This window comes from Mytilus edulis, chromosome 12 (assembly GCF_963676685.1).
Source record: "Mytilus edulis chromosome 12, xbMytEdul2.2, whole genome shotgun sequence".
In the NCBI taxonomy this organism is placed as follows: domain Eukaryota; kingdom Metazoa; phylum Mollusca; class Bivalvia; order Mytilida; family Mytilidae; genus Mytilus; species Mytilus edulis.
Genome location: NC_092355.1, coordinates 35,220,425 through 35,236,443, shown reverse-complemented (window position 1 = coordinate 35,236,443; position 16,019 = coordinate 35,220,425). Strand labels below are relative to the sequence as shown.

General features: G+C 31.1%; 1 protein-coding gene across 4 annotated transcripts in view; it reads right to left on the bottom strand.

Moving 5' to 3' along the window:
- The window catches only part of LOC139498337 (neuralized-like protein 4), a 226,625-nt gene that overhangs the window by 170,261 nt on the left and 40,345 nt on the right, over positions 1–16,019 (bottom strand). The window contains exons 5-8 of one of the 4 annotated variants that reach the window (XM_071286708.1): positions 6,140–6,199; positions 3,953–3,988; positions 3,215–3,291; positions 1,699–2,133 (exon numbers count right to left, since the gene is read on the bottom strand). In XM_071286708.1, coding sequence (XP_071142809.1) covers positions 1,936–2,133; positions 3,215–3,291; positions 3,953–3,988; positions 6,140–6,199 — 371 coding nt within the window. In that variant the 3' untranslated portion in view covers positions 1,699–1,935. Of the gene's footprint in view, positions 1–1,698; positions 2,134–3,214; positions 3,292–3,952; positions 3,989–6,139; positions 6,200–16,019 lie in introns of those variants that run through there. The other 3 variants (XM_071286711.1, XM_071286714.1, XM_071286713.1) reach the window with 3 other exon arrangements.

Sequence of the window (16,019 nt, the reverse complement as noted above, 5' to 3'; positions counted from 1 at the left end):
CAGACGAAGAAAGTGATGATAAAGTGAAATAAATTCAGAAAACACATTTAAACCTAACAAGTTGTCATTGTTGGCATCATGTTAATGCTAACTGTATTGAAGACTTGCTCATTTTGATAGGTCACTAGTCTAAATGTTACACGTTAAGATAGTGGGTAAGTTAAATTTGTTACAAAGTGTGCTAGTGATGTAATACGGTATATTGGGATCAGTAAATTCCATATGGGGATTCGAGCTTCGCTCTCACCCCATATGGAATTTACTGACCCCATACATACCGTATCAGTTCACTAGCACACTATGTAACTAAAAATATGTGCTATGCTTATCTTAAAGTTAAACATCAATTCTACTATCCATCATTATTAATTCATACCTTTCAAAGTATAACTTTTTGTTCATATTCTCGTTACCGTTGACATTTTTGCTACTGGCTGTTAACAATTGATATATATTTACATGAGGATACAGACATACGTTATGGCAAATGTTCTTTACATCATGTATGAAGGGAAGTAACGTTGGTGTAAATAATCATCCGACGATGTTATTTGAAGGAATTCTGGGTTAAGATATTTGAAATTGTATAGGAGTGTCCCTATTTGAATTCTTTAAAGTTTTTTGTTATATCAAGAGACGGCTTTTTTTTAAAAGACGTTTTATCAGAGTGTTATCTAGATCTACTATTGATAATACTTTGGATTATACTGCTGGTTTGGACTACGATATATATTTTTAACTTATTTGAATCTCTATGTTTTGCTTGATTTTTGCTTGATTTTGTTGTTGGTGTTACCCAAGTTTTTTTTAAAGGGGCACTTTACAACAAAACGCAGATTCGATTGTTTAGTCTTTAAGTACGTTTAAGTCATGTGGGAATAGAGTACACTTTCCATTTTTTACACATTTTCTTTTGTTAAGAAGGCAATATTTTTTCGTTAACACCATTCATCATCTCGATGAGCCCGATGACCTGTTCATCTCAATTAACACATACTATCGTATTCGTATTAACATTTATTGGGTAGCTTAAGTGAGTTTTTGTCGAATACTAGTATTTTTTCAATGCATTTGAATTCTCTTCAACTCATGATTCTCCCTTTGTATTATTTGCCTCCTTTTCATTTGAAACAGCGCTATTATGGAGTAGGGAATTGCAACGATGTCTATGGCGATGCCAATGAGACAACTCTCCACGGACGACCCAAATGACACTGAAATTAACAACTATAGGTAATCGTACGACCTTTACCGCATAGTCGACTATAAAAATCCCTTTCCTAACCTGTGACAGTGATATCACAGAACAATTTTAGAACGAACTATTAAAATCATTGTAATGTTCCTTTTTCGTTGCCTGTCCAATATACCACCTCAATTATGTTGACTGATTCCACCAGTTAACTGAATGGTATTGCATGTTGAGCACACATAATAAAGGTCAATAATGTGTGTAATGTAAATGCGTTACATTATTAACCTTGCTTTGTACTGAAAAAACAAAGAATACTAATTTGGAAGTATTTTGTTTTACGATTCCGGGGTTCAAACCGAGGAATTCTTCAATCTAGGTATTCACGCTACAACGAGATATTATAAACGGTTCTGCTGCGCTGAGTGGTTGCTATTTTGAACATAATATTACTTTTCCATGTGACTTCAACTATTTCGCAAGAATGCAGCCAAAAAAGAAAAAAATTCTAGATAGTATATTTATTGAAAGTTAAACAGCATGTATAAATATATATATATCAATAAAAACGTCTATTTTAGATATGCATCTCTATTGTTTTCTTATATAATTCCAACTTCTTTTTATATAGAAGTTCATATACGTAACAAATGAAACACACAGTGTTAGGTTTTTAACCACGATAAACTATGATGAAAATCTGCAAGATTCGTACGTTCAAATGTAGAATGCGTAAATGTGTCTTATTTATTTTTTTCTTCATACTTCTTCAAATGCGAACAAACGTTGACGGCTAATCCTAAAGGCATCTCGAAAAATTCTTTTAGATCTTTTTTGTCGAGTTCTAATAAGGCAGCCCCATTGACGTGTTCTGATCTGAATTTCTCAACATACGGCTCACAGTCCGGTATTGACTCTATGAACTCACAAACTGTTTGTACCTTGAAAGAAACACAGGTTAACGTTTCACGATATGGTTACTTGTTGATACAAACAATATATCTAACATATGTTACGGATATAGGAGCGACCTATATGTACACTCCTCAAATGTTATTCTGAACTGTGTTGTATGTATAAACATTTTCCGACTGCTTAGATGTATAACAACAGTACAGTACAGTATACGTGTATGTACAAATTGCTTGATTATCTTAATCTCAGGGCAGTCACATATTTACATTTATTTTAATCAAACACGCATCCATGTAACTACACAAACTGTTTATAGACATTTAATTGCAAAGCTTAAATATGTTAACAACAGAAACGAAATCTTTCTAAGTGCTCACCATAAAAAACATATACGTCAATGCACCGTGAGAAATTGCAAGAAATATCTTAGACGAAAACCTACTTTTTTATCGAAATGCTGACATCAAATAATTATATTCTCTTAACATGGCGTATCGTTTTATTTGTGTATGTATCGTTAAACTCCATTAAAATCATCCCTTAACAAGGAAAGGTGTATTATCATGCTGATTGCACCTTGGTAGTAGAAAGTGTTTCATTTAATTCAAATTTTAGTTGTTTGACAGAGATGTTGATGTAAAGCCATCCTTGCTGTTGGTATAGGACACTCACCATTTCGACCAGTAAATATATATTACTCTTTAAAGCCCAAAATTAAGATTTAAATAACCAATATAATTGGTAAATATGTTCACATTAAATATTTAAACGTTAAAATTGTAAGACATTTTGATATGAGTTTTTTTTTATTATTAAAGAGTCGGAATTGTTCCTATTCAACAGTTATGTTTAACAATATTGAAACTTGTTTATTTCAATTTAAATAGTTTACTGACACGATTTTCATCAAAACATTCAGCGCTTCAAGATTTATCAAACCCGACACCTCATGTATTTAATTTGATGTTACTCGCGTTTTGAACTATTCATTTCAGTCACGAACGTTTATGAAGACATGCATCGTTGGATATGTACCTAATGAAATATGATTATTAACGTCTGAGGATTTTGGAAAAATGCTTATAATAAGGTAATAGTTCTACATACATTCCAATCTGCTGGTTTCCCGCTGAAATTAGATGATTTCTTGATTGCCACTTGTGCTCCCGCTACTGTAGCAGACTCTGTTATTATGATATAAACTGTTAATAATACATGTATTCGCTCTTTTCATATAAAGACTGCTTGTTATATGATATGCGTACTCAACAAATATTTATATGTCACAGATGTCTGAAAAATGACATAACATTTTGGAAAATGTTCTAAACAAATGCCTTTTTAAAACGTCTGCTTGTTTCAGTTAATTGATATTGTGTATGCTATCAATTGATATTGGCATTGAACAAATGTTTTAAATAATATACAGCATTTTTGAAATGTCAATTATTATCACTTTAAATGAAAAGTTGCACAAACATAGACACTGAAAGTATTGAACAACAATGTGTTTAAATTAACTTGAGAATTTTCAAGCATACAGGTAAACTTTGTTTGCAATTTCTTATGAACGCTGTTGCTGTTTTAACAATTTGACCAAGCACCATATTCGATAAATTGTTTTGTTTTCAATGTGCTTCGTATGTGAACTAGGCTCTTAATGTCTATCATTTTTTGTTGTGAAGACAGTGTTTTATATAACATTTAATGGTATCACTATGAATGGAACACAATATGATGTGGCGATTACAATAAACATGTATCAACGTTTTCGTTTGCTGATTAAAACACTTAACCACCAATAAACACGATATGTCGAAAAAGAGTAAAAAAATAAATATCTACCGCTATTTTCTGTGTTTCCCTTCTTCGAATCGAAATCTGAAACCAATAATAAACAGTTAAATCATATAGATGGACGTTTAAGCTATTCTATAGCATTTCATTTAACGTGGGTGTTGCACGAAAATTGCAACTTTGAAGGATAACAATCGACAAGTCAAATGCTTTGGGATAGACGTGGATCTATATAATTTGTTATATAAATCAAGAAATAGCAGACTGAACTAAGTACGAACATAAATTGGAATGTTCTTATTACTTAAAATTGCATTGTATTATTTTTCAGTAGCGATCGTTATATCCGTTCATTTTGTTTCCCGCAATATTCACAATCAGGTAAAGACTGTGTCGTGTATATGTGATGTAGATTGTTGCATATTGTATTATTTCCCCCTTTCCAGTGACTCATGAATGCTAGCTTTACATTTTTTGTTCAATAGCTGCACATTTTATTTCGCTTATTTTTAAATCAATACGAGAATAATATTAAAGGAACTTCTTTCTTAAAAATGAAAAAAATATGTGAAGATATTTCCATACACGTAGAAAAGATGTTCAAGTTTTGTAATGTAAGCTACGTAACAACACCTGGCATTTTTGTCAAGGAAACATACATAGCACAAGTACTTTTGAATAAACAGCGCATGTCAATGGATTATAGATTAAGTAGTAGTGTAAATACATCCTCCTTTGTTATTTGACAAAACTCAAGAGTGCTCCATTGATAGCTGAATCTGCATATAGTTTGTACGTACGTAATGGAAAAGTGTGTCTGTTTGAGGTGGTACAATTGAGAATTGTGTGCCTCATAGTATCAAAAACGGTTTACACATTCATATTTATGAGTTATGTTGTTCATGGTGAAGCTTAACCAATGCATTTAAACACACAATGCGCACATTAAACTTCAGGATCGCAGTATTGCAAGTAAGTAAAATATATTTGATATGTTTGATTACCAACAAATATAGTCACTTATCAATATATTCTAACGAAAACAATTTTGAAAAGTCTCAGAGATTAAGTTATATAACAAAACTAGAGGCTTAAAAGAGCCGGTGTCCTTCAACTTAGTCTATTATCAAGCACACTCTCCAATATTGAAGACGAAAATACATTTCAAGACAGTCTCTATTTTGTTGAACTTATATTACTGATCTTTTTGTCTGTTTTATAGTTTCTTTGACTTATTAAACGATCTTAACTTGCTGATTATTTTTTGATTTAAATATACACACAGTGCGTATATGTCCTAATAGGAGAATTCCGCGGGTCAATAAAATGCATCTCGGGTGAGGCGACGCCAAACCCTATATGCATTTTATTGACCTGATAAATTCCATATTAGGACACTTGAACACTGTTTAACAAATTTATCCTGATTTTGCAATATTACATATTAGTATATACAAATTCAATATTAGGACAATATCAAACAAATATATTTTAGATACTTAATCAAAAACTGTGAAAAAATAAAAATATTCGGACTATGAAGACACTTAAATTTGATATTTTTGTATTAGGTCAATGGTATAAGGGAGATAATTTCAATTGTATGCTGCTCAACTATTAAAAACGCAATCGAAATATAAATCATAATATGAAGAACCTGGAGATAAAAAAGGATGATAAAAACAAAGGAAAAACGTTATAAATAAAACTATCTTATAGCTCTCGTCAGCGCAGACAGGAAATAAGTAACATACCGCTAAACAAAACACAACAAGTAAAGATGAACGGAATTATTGTTAGAGTTTTAACTGCAATAATCTGCTCTACGGTCAACATGTTAAATTAATTTCTACGATAGAACTGTGCAATTTATTAAGGGCTTTTATAATGCTTATTCTAAACGTGTTTTTTTTTTCATTAACACATTTTCATCAAGGTCAGATAATTACTTTCTGGTGAACATTGTTAAATCTTGTGACAGTCTTATTAAATTAGTCTAAGTGAATGCAAACGATCACACGCAATTCTATAAATTTTGACTGAAGTGTGATACAATGCTATTTCAGATACATGACTGGCGATTTCAATGAGGGCAGTATTGGTGCTATTATATTTCTTTGAATTTTTTGTTGTTAAACTATCGTTAGTTTCTCATGTCAGTCCATCTGAGTTCAATAGACAGATCATTTGGTTAATTTTTGATAAATATTTGTAAGAAATGTATGCATAGCTTACCTTTGTTAATGATAGAAACTTGGCAACATTTTCCGTAAAGGTCAACGACACCATAAACAACTGAAAAGTAAAGGGTTTTTTCTTCATTTTTTAAGGTCGTAAGGTTCCAAATAAATGCTACATCCAGATAATTTGAAGTTATGGGGACAGTATGGCCATTGGCGATCATATTACATCTGTTTTTGTAAACATAATAACAATAACAACACATAAATGTCGACAAGTGGCTGTATTATAATCAACACAGATTGATACTGCATCAATAAACGAGCACATCTGGAATAAAACTGGGGGAAAAGCAAGGCAACTAACAAAGATTAATGACGTTTCTGAATCAGAATAAGAAACACAACAAGCATAATGCTTTTCAGAAAGTAGGCTAAACACCGTCGAAGTAAAATTAGAAATAATTCAATAGATCAACCAACGTTCAACATCATAATTAATTATTAAACAACAGATTAAATACGTATACCGCAAAAGTAAACAACAAACAACTAAAACGCAGACTACTGACTTGGAAAATTCACATTTAGAGTATGGAGTCGTTTACGGCGATGTTTGTCAAAGTTAATATTCAGCATATGCTGACAAAATAATGTGACACCACGAACAAAAGTACAAAAATATGTTAGTCGGACTATTGACCCAGTTTTGACAGAAATTTTCGGCGATTTTGATTCTTTCTAGGTTTTTCCACGATGCATGTCTATGTTCTATAGTTTAAAAGATAAAAGAAGATGTGGAATGAGTGCCAATGAGACAACTCTCCATCCAAATAACAATTTATAAAAGTAAACCATTATAGGTCAAGGTTCGGCCTTCAACACAGAGCCTTGGCTCACACCGAAAAACAAGCTATGAAGGGCCCAAAAATTACAAGTGTAAAACCATTCAAACGTGAAATCCAATTGTCCAATCTATATAAAACAACAAGAAACGAGAAACACGTATACATTACATAAACAATCGACAACTACTGCACATCAGATAAGGTTGTTTTTGCTTGGCCAAAAGCACGAATATGATAAAATTGTAAATTACTATCTAAGATGATTTACAACTTCATTTCCGTGACTTATTTTCTCTTATACTTACTCGTATGTGCATAAAGATAGTGTAATTCTAATGATTTTCACCCCTGGAAGTGTTTCCTTATCTATAGTGTGCTAATAATAAGTGTAAAAAAAACAAATTGGAAACTGTTATTACTGTATATGCTTAAGGATTATTGCTGCTAGAGAATTTACCATGATAAGTTTAATAAGATTTATGGGTTTTTGCTTTTAAGAATATGATATATCTTTCAAACTATTGCGAAGAAAATCAAGAAAAAAGATCATAAAAGCAGTTGCCCGATACGGTGTTTCATTAAAGTTGTTGTTAGATTGTGCCTTAACAAATGTAAGATAACGGTTCTCATAAAGTTATTTAATTTAGACCATTCCTGCATATTATCTGTACTTTAATTATTTTTGTGAAGCTACGTAAATTACCAAGGTGGATGGTAGGACACATTTTTGATTCAATATAGCACAAATACGATAGTGGCAAAATAAACTGTCAATTGACAAACCACATACGATGTAATACGAACTGATGAGAGCATGTTACTTGTCTGTTGGGAAAGAGGAGCTTAAACACAATTTTTATTTGCTTTAATGTATTTCAACAAGAAGTAGTTTATATACAATTATACTGCAATCAGCTATTTTACTATACAGATAAAGCTATACGTATAAACGTAAGCTTTATACGTCAATGACCCCAACTAACCTATAAGCCCCGCCTCCTTATTGTATTTCATCAACAACGATACGTATGAAAATTCTGATTATAAAATAAAGAAAACTAATATTTTGAGTTTGTAAAACATTATTTTTGTGAATGAATCATTGTGACTGCAATTGTTTACTTTTTCAATTCTAATTTTATTTATGGTTATATAATTGCTACCAAATAAGTATTTACAAAATAATCCTCTCCTTTTGGATGCAAAACTAAAAAGCCCCTTATGTATAGATGTCTTTGTGTACATTGCAAAAATGATAAATAACTTCCAGGGGCAAAATTCCAGAAAAATTACTAAGTCCAGCTTCATAAAAAATTTGGGCAGCACTTCCCCTCAAAATAAAGCTTTTTACCCTCAAACCACATAAACCCCAGACCATAATAGAGTGGAATTAAAGAAAGAAAAAGAGAGGTGTGGGGCAGGTTCATTTATTCAAGACATGAAACCATACACCTTCTCCAACCAGTAAAATGTGTAAAGTCTAAAGAGAATATATAAATAAAGAGAAAATTGAACTCTCTTACCATGTGCAGCTTTTGAATTGATAACAAATCCACCAGTCCCATTTTCCCCCTCGTTTCTACACTGTGACACATGATATGCAGGTTACATGCACTGCAGCTACAACGATATGGTATGGACAAAATGCTCCACGGCCTCCACCTCCTTGTCCAAGCCTTGAAGGTCGTATTTCCGTTCACAGACAGTATCCGCAGGGGACAGTTTTGCATCTTAACAAACATATTCTGCGCTAGGTGATCATCAGAGCTAGCCGTCGACCTTCTTTCCAGGTTCCGTCAAACGAAACATCACTGTCTGTGATCGGACGCCGAATTTCTCCAACTCTCAAAAACTTATATCATATGATATTATAAGTTGAGAATCATTTAAGACTGTGTGAACTTTCAGGCTGAAGCTATTCATATTTTTTATTTTTAAAGAACGCATGCATTTATCCTTTATGATAAACCTTCCTTTCTTCTGAGCGATGAGCTGTAACTTGGAAGTTGTTTACACACGTTGACAACAGACGACATCGGAACTGTTACCGTGACCTAGATATACAGGCGATATATCCTAAATTTTTAAACGGGAACCAGTTTTACATCAGTAAAATGTTGTTATCTCCCTTAGTATCGGAAGTCACCTTAATGCGTGTTGTGAGGTTTGGAAATCTCGTGATATTACATTCAAGGGTTGGGTCTTAATATCAAAATCATTGATTGTATCGACGGTAAGAATTGGAATCTAAATGTGAGGAATACCCGAAAGATAAGAAAGAAATGAACAACATCATGTAAAAATGTGTAGGAAGAGAAAAAATATTTTAATTAAAGGATCAACTGATGGGGGTCAGTAAAACTCTAAATCTATACAAATCAAAAGTTAGACAAAGTTTTTAGGATCATAAACCGATATCTGTAACATAATAGCCAAATGATGGTTAAATAGACTTGATATCAAATATTATTTGATATTTTTTTAACTAAGGATGTCTGCTTGTCATGTTTTGGAGTTTTTGTCAAATTTTCGGAATCCTCTGGTTTTATCCATTTTAATGCCTTAAAAAATTTGCCCATGAACCCCCATTTTTCTTTTTAGAAATCGCTACATGTATAATTATAAGTCATTTGTAAAAGTTTTATAAAATTTTATTTATTTTTCAATAGTATTTTAGAACTTTAACTGGTCAATGATAAAGCTATGAAAAATCAAGAGAGAACATTTTCCCGCCAAAAACTCCAATGGCGAATATCTCCAAAAACAAGCACATTGACCCCTAGATTTTTTTGCTTTTTTTGTTTCTTAATTCATTCCCTATCAATACATACTAGTTTAATGAAAAGTTATTTATTTTGAAACTGAGGAGCGAACATCCTTAAGTCCAATAAACGATATCCTTAACCAACAATTATTCAAAAATATAAATTTCAATACAACATAATTCTTATTTTCTTCACTAATTTCGGAAAAGTAAAATGCATGCAATTAAATTTATTGGGATGTAAAACAAAAACATAAGAAAATAAACCACTTTATAAACAATATCATTGAAGATAAAACAAACTGGATTTCAGAATTGACAAAATTGAAATGAGTTATTCTATAAACGTTTGAAGTTGAAATAAAAAAAAACGTCAACCTGCATCTGGAACGACAAAAAATACTTATTACATTAAAAGTACTTAAAACATTTACGGCGCTAAATACATTAGTAGATCCTATATTACCTATCTTTGAAACTTATTCAATATTCGTAACAACAATATATAGGTCTAATAAAAAAGAATATTCAGTATAATTCGGAACTACCTCGAAAAAAAGATCTGGAGAAATTTAGATAAATATCCTCTAAGAAAGCAAATCAAATTAGCTGGAAACTTACAAGATTATCTTGTCGGTGTAAAAACTGTTTAGAATAGTTAAATCCAATAATTGTAAATGCCATTTTTGCAAAACAGAAAACAAAACCCTCACCCAGCATTTCATAATTGTAACAGTACAAACGTTTGTGGTAATAGATGTTAGACATGTTTTATGCTTTTAAAAAACATAATGTGCTGAATAATACCGCAGATATTCTACAAGTTCTAATGAGGCAAAACATATAATACTAGAAACATACGGTTTCAAAAAAAAAAAAAGATATGATGTCACACCCAACACGGTTAAATATATATTATTGATTATCAAAGAGGGACGAAAGATAACAGAGGGACAGTCAAACTCATTAATCAAGAATAAACTGACAACCCCTGGCTAAAATTAAAAGAAGACAAACAGTCAAACACCAGAACACATAACGTAACATAGTAAACTAAAGGATAAGCAACTAGGTATATAATCAAATATCAGTTTCTTTCAATCTTACAACCTTATACATCCAACAACAGATATGCATTATACATTAATGACCATCGGCGATCATGTCGCCTATAAAAATTACTTGCCGACACACTACAGTGTTATTCATGTTATCCAAGTGTTTTAAGTACACATTTTGTAGTGTGATTCATGAAGTAGTTCCTCTTACGTACAATACTATATTGTTTTGTATGCTGGCTTTCCCTTATTATCGTTTATTACAGTTATAATTATATAAATGGTATAAGGTTAGTAGGAATTTCCTACTTTCTCTACTTGACCATTTTCAGTTATATTATTAATGAAGCAACTATTCATCAGAGTTTGATTGTTACAGTTATGAGTTATGAGTTTATATAAAAAAAACACGAGGAAAACATGTTTCTCATCCTAAGACCCCAATTGAGACATCACTTGACAAAATATACAGTGGCATGCATGATGTGAATGGTTCTTCAACAATGCAACAGGGACGATATTTGGTTATGAAATAAATTAAAGTTTTTGAATGTTTCTGAAACACAAAAACAAAAGGATTGTTCTCGGGTTATATAGAATTATTTTAGTCTTATGAAAATGAAAAAAAGCTTGTAATTAAATACATAACAACTCTATCAATGACATATAAAGCAATCTTCTATTAGTATAACAACACCTTATGTGATTTGTATATAGAGTAAAACTGAGAAAGGAAATGGGGAATGTGTCAAAACGACAACAACCCGACCATAGAGCAGACAACAGCCGAGATTTATTTTTGTTGTTGACATAGCTGGGTTTTTTTATTTCTGTAGTGAGTATGATTTTAACACAGTGTTGACTCCTGTCCCTAATAGTTCGACATGTTTACCCATTATTTCTGTGTGTTTTGATTTTATATTGATGTCAATATAATGGAATGTTATGCGGCTGTTATACAAGTGAGAAAAAAGCAAGCTGTAAGTCTAAATTTTGCCACACTGACAGCAGACTTGGGGTCAATTACATTGGAATGTAATTAATTAAATTACACATTACATTGCAAAAATGATCAATTACATCAATTACACATTACACTGTTTTTGAAATGTAATTAATTAAATTACAATTACTTTACTAAAGTAATTAATTAAATTACACATTACATTTCGTCATGGTATTTTTTAACAATATTATACATGTATAAATAATGCATGTGTAAAATATTCATGTAAGCATAGTTTAAGCATTGCATTTGATAATCATTAGCTATTTTAATGTTTTGTCATTTAGTCTGCCTCTCTCTGGTCTGAACACTTTGACATCAATTCTAAATAGTCTTTAGACAGGAGCTAATGTGGCAGATATTGCTTGATCAGAACATGGAAGTTCTATGATCAGAAGATCACCATATTGAAAGGAGGGGGAATTGGTTCCTATTAACTTGCCAATACATCAAGGGGTATTTTGACATCTCAGAAATTAAGTCATTTAAATTAAACATAATATAAATAAAGATATTATACATAAATCATAATTTTTTTTTTTTTAATTTACATTAAAAATTTCAAAAAGTGTGCTTGTCACAATATTGAAAATAATTTTTAGTACAAATAATGTATGTATAATGTCTTAATATTAGCAATATTTTGCTAATTAGATAAAAAATACATGCAACAGTGGCATTGCCCCTGGACATTTTAATCTGATTAATTGCTGTTTGTTTTTACAGCTGTTAATTTTTATTTCTATAATCCTTTTGTGTATACTTATTTGACAAAATGATTGTGTGCAGTGATTTTAAAATCTAAATGAACTATCTAAGAAAGATTTTTCACAGTGACACTTTTTTTTGTTTTTTGTTTAACAAGGTGATTAATTACTTATAAATATATTTAGTTTAAAGATCTTTCTTAAAAACTGAACACTAATATATGATTCTCACATTTTTTTTAATTTACAATTAAATAATTATTATAAAAAAAAACCCATCAGCAGGTGAAAAAAATATTAATATACATTGTAACTTCAGTATAAATTATGGACTTCATATAATGAAAGAGTATGTGATATCAATATTTGAAAAACAAGTATTATTTTACAATTTATATTATTAAACACAAATCCTTATCTTTAACACCATAAAAGTATATGTAATTGAAATGTTATTCATAAGTAATTGAGCATTATATGCTTTTTTCAATGTAATTAATTAAATTACCATTACATGTAATTAAAAAAATGCTCAATTACACATTACATTCAATAACATGGAAAATTGTAATGCATTACACTTAATTACCATTACATTTTCAATTACCCCATCCCTGACTGACAGAGACAAAGAAACGCCTGTGCCAAGTAAGGCTTAGAACAAGTGTTTTCCATTTATTTGATATTTGAACTTTGATTTTGCCTTTTGTTCAAGGACTTTCAGTTTTAAATTGTCGTTTAAGCTTTGTATGTTGGTTAATTTACTTTTTACATTGAAGCTATGCCGAGACAAGTTGTTATATAAATGTTTGTCAAAGAGAACACCACTTCATATAAGATATAAACAACTTGTTAAAAACCTGATTTATTTCAACTTTGTCAAATACAAACAAAAGGCTGACAATCATTTGCTTTAAATTTCAAAATCATCAATTATTTCATTCATATTCAAATGTCTACATTTGATGTTACTATAATATTTCAACGCTAGCGAACGTTTGAACTTTTTTGAAAACCCAAATTATCAAATTTAAAAGCAACTTAACTTTACCTTCATCAACAACGTTTTGCACTGGCGATAACCAATATTTTGTATAAAAGGTGTTTCATATTTAGTTTGATTTGATAGATCTAGATAACGGTAATTTGATAACTTGATTTTTGTTTTCCTCGCTTTACTTAATATTACCTTGTATTGATGCACCACATAAACATTGAAACGCTCTCATCACATCGAGTATCATTTCATGAAGTGTATGAAATCTGGTGAATATTTACTTAACAGTATGCTTGTGTTTTGCATCGACTTTTATATATTTCAGGTGTTGTTACAAGCGGTATGTTTTTGAAAAAGGTGATTGAAACATATCTACATGTTTTGTATCAATAGACTATTCAAAGGCAAGAGTGGTAACAGTAATTTGAAATCAGAGAAACGTGTAGAAAAGTATCATTCCTTCCTTAAAACATGAACTTACCGTAATATCCAGTTTTCTTTCAACTTCCCAGCCCAGTGAATTCCCGTTAGATAAGATGGTATATTTGTCGTCACACCTGCCAATAGATCATACAACTAATCTGAGATTTGTAATATTCAATACGGTTTGTTTCTGTAGATTACTATAAGATTGACAGATTTCTAAGGTATATAGACTGATATGTTTTGAATTAATGGTACCCATGAAAATGCATTAGAAAATTTATTTAATTATCTTATTTTAAGTTATATGTGTTTTATTGAATTATCTTTAAAAACGTTATATGGTTTCAAAATCAAAAATTACTCGGCTAGTTTCAACAACTGATACGAATCTGTGACGTTGTATTGCACACACTTTTTTTTCAGTTTACATGATAAAGGTTCTTGACATCACTTGATGTCAGTTGTTTGTAATATCGTTTATTTAATCCACTTGTTATTTTAACTAATTAGATATAGGAAGATGTGGTGTGAGTGCCAATGAGACAACTCTCCATACAAATAACAATTTAAAAAGTAAACCATTATAGGTTAAAGTACGGCCTTCAACACGGAGCCTTGGCTCACACCGAACAACCAGCTATAAAGGGCCCCACAATTACTAGTGTAAAACCATTCAAACGGGAAAACCAACGGTCTAATCTATATAAACAAAACGAGAAACGAGAAACACGTATATATTACATAAACAAACGACAACTACTGTACATCAGATTCCTGACTTAGGACAGGTGCAAACATTTGCAGCGGGATTAAACGTTTTAATGGATCCAAACCTTCTCCCTTTTTCTGAAACAATAGTATAACATCACAACAAAGAAAAACATACGATAAAATATCAATTGGCAGACTTAACTCAATCAAAAAACAATCAAAAAAATTAAAACTGTTCTATCAAATGTTAGTAAAGAATTTATAAACTCATCATCAATGTATTTCATGGTACTGCTAAACGAGCTGTAATGTGATTAAGAAAGTAAAAGTAGACTACTTAAATGAAAACCGACGGAATAATAAAGCTTATACAGGCATATTTCAAACGAATTGTGCACATCCTGCTACAAGCATGAAATTTGGCATAGACCTTCCTCAACTATTTCTCTTTTTTTTTTCAGATGATGAGGCGTTTGAAAAAAAATGTCTCACTTCCCGAAAAATCCAAAATGCCGGACATCATACTTAAATCGGCCCAATATCGAAGGCTTGTATGTCAAAAGGTAATAGTATCATGCTTTTATAATAATATTTGGTACAAACCCTTATTATGTACTACTTTTGGATATATAATATAGATTAGAAGTCTTTAAAAACCCTAATTCCGGTAAAATCCAACATGTCGGACATTATACTAAAATAAGCTTATTTTTTAGAGAGGGTGATTGAAATGTGCTTTAACGTATTGCTACTATCATTAAACTATGCAGGAACCTTTCTTTGATGTTTTTAAGGGATACAATGTATACGACATATGTCTTAAAAACACTTACTTCTGGCAATATTTAAAATGGCAGACATAGATATATAGTATTTTTATTATTTTGATATTCAACTTCTTGTAAAATGTGAACACAGTTGGTTTTTTTTTTTTTGTGGTGGTCATTAATGTTTTGGCTTTAAGCATGTTAAGTTGTCCTATAAAACCACTTATCATATATTATAGTTGATATTTAAGTACATAGTTAACACTTCCGGTAAAAAAACCTATATGGCGTAAATGTCAAAGATGAGTCCTACATCCATATCTTCGAAGTAGAGTTTCGATGGATTGATTAAAACAAAATTAAATCACTACAGTACTAAAGTATTTTAAAAATTGACGCAGTGCACGGGAGGCTTGATTTTCTACATTGAGAACAACTGCGGCAACCTTCCTGACATCTACAATGTGCAAGCTTATGGCAAAATGAGAGACCTAAGAAAGAGTTTTTAAAAGTGATCCTCTTTGATCCTACGTCATCCATTAGCGCCTGGACTGGGTAGCAGTAGAGCCAATTTTAAGCTCGTCCCCTAAACACGTTTCTTAGTACAGTGTACGTTTTGCATGCTGAAAATGACTAGGCTAAGTAAAGGGA